At 31.1% G+C, this 5,000-nt stretch overlaps 1 protein-coding gene across 1 annotated transcript in view; it reads left to right on the top strand.

Moving 5' to 3' along the window:
* The first annotated feature begins 4,158 nt into the window (after positions 1–4,158).
* The window catches only part of LOC133667536 (uncharacterized), a 1,577-nt gene continuing 735 nt past the window's right edge, over positions 4,159–5,000 (top strand). The window contains 3 exon segments of the mRNA XM_062086806.1: positions 4,159–4,372; positions 4,375–4,563; positions 4,566–5,000. The exon segment at positions 4,566–5,000 is cut by the window's right edge and continues 441 nt beyond it. Of these exon segments, the coding sequence (XP_061942790.1) occupies positions 4,159–4,372; positions 4,375–4,563; positions 4,566–5,000 (838 nt within the window).

Genomic DNA, 5,000 nt, shown 5'->3' with positions numbered 1-5,000 from the left:
TTTAGGGCGACTATACACGAATTTCAATGTATGAATCGAGGGTTCATACGCTAAAACTTATCTGATTTTATCACATGCATTTTCTAGTATATTATTATTCAGGATCTTATCGAAAACTTACAGCAGCCTGCCAAACAAAAGCTAAGAGAAAAAAAGAGAGGTATGACTGGCATAACATCTACGATTGGATTCAAAAGCATAGGCTTCGGGCAATTTGCCGAAGAAAAACTACTCGAATAAAGGGGCGAATTAATACAAATACAGATCAAACTAACGATATTAAGCATAACAGGCATTTTGTTCTTGGAGATAATTGCATTTTGGTTGCGTTTTTGATATAAGGAAAAAGAAAGTTAAGTAAGGTAAACAAAAATCCTTCTTTTTCTTTGAATCCACCCAACCAAAAATTCTCCAATTCTCAAAGGAGAATAGAAGAAACCGTACTTTCATACAATATCTTAATAGAATTCTATGTAATGATCAATAAATTAAGTTGAATTCTGTATCTATATGTATCAAAATCCCAGTCCCGATCTATTCTATTATTCTATAGATATAGAAGATATAGAAGATCTATATTCTATTCTATAGATCTAGAATATATCTAGATATTTATTTTGGCTGGAGTTGACAAACAACCAACAACAATATTATTGTTTTTAGTGTCGATTAGACATCAAAATGGGGCGTGGCCAAGTGGTAAGGCAGCGGGTTTTGGTCTCGCTATTCGGAGGTTCGAATCCTTCCGTCCCAGTGCGGATCCATTTTTATACTCCATTATTCTCATATAAACCATATCATAATATAAAAAAGAAGTGGAGGGGTGGATAAGAGTTAATCTATATTGATTATTAATTTAAATATCTGTGTCTGTTCGAATTTCATTAACAAATGATCAATTTCCATATTCTATAGATCTATAGAATGGTATTTATAAAATATCTATAACAAGTAGTGACAACCGTTTAGTTTATCTGATAGATACAAGAAACTTTACCTTTTTTTTTTCATTTTGATTTTCGTAATCTGATTAAAAGAATCAAAATTCAAATCTTAACTTACATTATTTTTATATATCTCATGAAAAAATGGATTTCTTTCTTTTTCTTCTTTTCTTTGATCTATTTCAAATTTTTATTTGAAATTAGTGATGAGTCAATTCAAAAGAAAGACTGATCTTTCTAGGAAGATCAAAGGCGATGCTTAAGGTGATGCTTATTGTCTGATTTTCTTCAAATCCAATCAAATTAAATAATCATGTTTAATTAAAATAGTTAATTTCATTTAGAAAGATTTGATTTTTTAATATTTATTAATATTTAAATAGAATATATAATAAAAATATTTTTAATGATTCCTTGTGCGTGGAATCTTTAAAAAGTAGGAAATCATTTAATTAATCCTATTAAGGCACTTGAAGATGCAGATTCAAAAACTTATTCGTTTTATAGTTTCTAAAATAGAAACTATATATATTATTTCTATATTTACATATATCTAGATATATCTAGATATAGATATATCTATATGTAAATCTTCTAGTATTTACATATAGATATAGATTTCTTTTTCTTTCTATTATCTATATATTCTATTAGTCTATATAGTATGTTAAATATGGTCAAAATGTTGTCTTGCTAAGATTTTTCAGAAAAATCTTGTTTCATCTATCATATATAGAAGAAAAGTGTAGATTGCGACGTCTATGGGCAGCTGAACCGATGACTATTCATGATTCCATAATTGAATCAATTCCATACCGGTTCCAAATTAGAGGAATGTTATGGTAAAACTTCGTTTGAAACGATGTGGTAGAAAGCAACGTGCGACTTGAAAGACACGACCCATTGTGGATTTTTACATCCACCATTTTCGATTTATCTAGGAATGAGGTGCTCTTGATTCGACATTGTTTGTTCTGTTACACTTGAACCCTTCGTTTTTGTCGGGTTGTAAATAGTCCATGATGGAGCTCGAATAGAAAGGATTAATTCATTTCTCAGGGGCAAGGATCTAGGGTTAATGCCAATCAACTGGAACAACTTCGTAAATATATGGAAAATCAAAAGGATCCAATTCGAGCAAGTTTCCAATTCAAAAGCAAAACTTGTTGAAATTGATCAAAATTTTTGATTCGACGTGTATCATGCTAGAATCAACCATCCATAGGATTCTTTGATAGAAAGAAATCAAAAAGGGTATGTTGCTACCACTTTGAAAGGATTAAGAAGCACCGAAGTAATGTCTAAACCCAATGATTAAAAATAGGAATAAAGGGTTTAAAAACAAGGAAATACCCTTTTAATTGTTAATTTTCTCGATAGTCTCAATAACTGAATCCGATTAAAGAATCCAAACAGAATTTGAAATAGTTTAACCGGGATAAACGAAAGGGAATAAAGACTACTCAATAAATGAAATTGATTAAAGATTTTCCTTTGAGCTATTTGAGAGTTATCCGACTTGAGTTATGAGTACGAGCGTTTTCTTTTTTTTTTTTGATCCTTCAGGAAGAAAAAGACTGGAATCGTAGTCTAATTTATTTTATAGGCCTATTCGTCATTTAATTTAGTAGAATTAGATACATAGACAAAACTTCGACTTAAATCTTTTTTTCTAGAGCCGTACGAGGAGAAAACTTCCTATACGGTTCCAGGGGGTATTGTTCATCTATATCTATCCCAATGAGCCGTCTATCGAATCGTTGCAATTGATGTTCGATCCCGAAGAGAAGGGAAAGATCTTAGAAAGGTGGGCTTTTATGATCCAATGAAGAATCAAACTTATTTAAATGTTCCTGTTATTCTATATTTCCTTGAAAAAGGGGCTCAACCCACAGGAACTGTTCAGAATCTTTTAAAGAAGGCAGAAGTTTTTAAGGAATTTTCGTCTAATCAAATGAAATTCAATTAAAGAAATACCAAGGGGGTAGCGGCTTGTATATAACTTTGTCTTATTTTTCTTTAACTTGTTTTTTTGATCTCCCCCTTTATTTTTCTACTGGATTTTTCTCAACATTTATATTGACAAGAGTGTATTGAACAAATATAATTCATTGTGATAAGTGAAGGGGGTCTATTTATTTATTTATGTCCCGTAGTTTTTACTTTATCTTATGATCTTATGCAAATGGTGCTTTTTTGATACAAGAAGGTGTTTTTGATTGAAAAAGGCTAGGATATACTTTATCTATTTTGACAGTTCTGTATATTTTTTTCTTTTATCTGATAATTTCTTGTATTTTCATCTAATCAATTCATTTTTATGTTTCGAATCCATTAGAAAATCTTTTTTTTAGATTTGTTAGTTCAACGGTTTGATTAGCTCGTAAAATAGCTTTTCTCTTTGTTTAAATTCAATTAAATTGATTTTGGTTCTGATTGTATCCATGTCCTTGTTGAGTTGAAGTTTTGTTTAATTGATATTTTCTCGGGGTTGCTAACTCAATGGTAGAGTACTCGGCTTTTAAGTGCGGCTAGAATCTTTTACATATTTGGATGAAGTGACGAATTCGTCCATACCATTGGTAAACTTTGGAAGACCACGACTGATCCTGAAAGGGAATAAATGGAAAAATAGCATGTCGTATCAATGGAAAGTTCTGAGGATATTTCATTCTTATCGGATTGGTACAAAACCTTTTTCGAATTCTTGGAACGGAACAAAAGAAAGTTGGGTCGAATGAATAAATGGATAGGGGCCCTGCGGCTTCAATTCATTTTTAAAAGAAAAAGCAACCGGCTTCTGTTCTTAATTTGAACAATTTCCCGATCTAATTAGACGTTAAAAAAATTAGTACCCGATGCGGGATTGAATAGATTCTATTTTTTAATGAATCCTAACTATTGACATTCTCTATTATGGAATGAAGATGTGTATGTAAAAGAAGCAGTATATTGATAAAGAAAGTTTTTTCCGAAATCAAAAGAGCGATTGGGTCTAAAAAATAAAAGATTTCTAACTATCTTGTTATCCTATAACATTAAGACGGACAAATTAAATGAAATAAATGGAAAAAGAGAGGGTAGAGAATCTGTTGATAAGTTTACTTGTCTCCGAGGTATCTATTTTTACTAGAATACCTTGTTTTGACTGTATCGCACTATGTATCATTTGATAACCCCGAATCTTCTACCTTTAATTCAAATCGAAATTCAAATGGAGAAAATCCAAAGATATTTACAGCTAAAGAGATCTCAACAACACGACTTTCTATATCCACTTATCTTCCAGGAGTATATTTATGTGTTTGCTCATAATCGTGCTTTGAATAGATCAATTTTGTCGGAAAATCCGGGTTATGACAATAAATCCAGTTTACGGATTGTGAAACGGTTAATTACTCGAATGTATCAACAGAATCATTTTTTATTTCTTCGAATGATTCTAACCAAAATCCATTTTGGGCGCGCAACAAGAATTTGTATTCTCAAATTAGATCAGAGGGGTTTGCTTTTATTGTCGAAATTCCATTTTCTCTACAATTAATATCTTGTTTAGAAGGGAAAAAGGGCAAGATAGTAAAATCTCAGAATTTACGATCAATTCATTCAATATTTCCCTTTTAGAGGACAATTTTTCACATTTAAATTTTGTGTTAGATATACTAATACCTCACTCTGTCCATGCGGAAATCTTGATTCAAACTATTCGCTGTTGGGTAAAAGATGTTTCTTCTTTGCATTTATTACGAGTCTTTCTCAATGAATATTGTAATTGGAATAGTCTTATTACTCCAAAGAAAGTAAGCTCCTCTTTGTCAAAAAGAAATCAAAGACTCTTTTTTTTCTTATATAATTCTTACGTATGTGAATACGAATCTGTTTTCGTCTTTCTACGTAACCAATCTTTTCATTTACGATCAACATCTTCTGGAGTTCTTCTTGAACGAATCTATTTTTATATAAAAATAAAAACAGAACGTCTTGTGAACGTCTTTGTTTTTGTTAAGGATTTGCGGGCGAACCTAGGGTTGCTCGAGGAACCCTGTATGCATTATA

Source organism: Apis cerana, unplaced genomic scaffold (assembly GCF_029169275.1).
Source record: "Apis cerana isolate GH-2021 unplaced genomic scaffold, AcerK_1.0 Chr0_AcerK, whole genome shotgun sequence".
Classification (NCBI taxonomy): Eukaryota; Metazoa; Arthropoda; class Insecta; order Hymenoptera; family Apidae; genus Apis; species Apis cerana.
The sequence above is the reverse complement of the archived record's forward strand: the minus strand, read 5'-3'. Positions and strand labels throughout refer to the sequence as shown.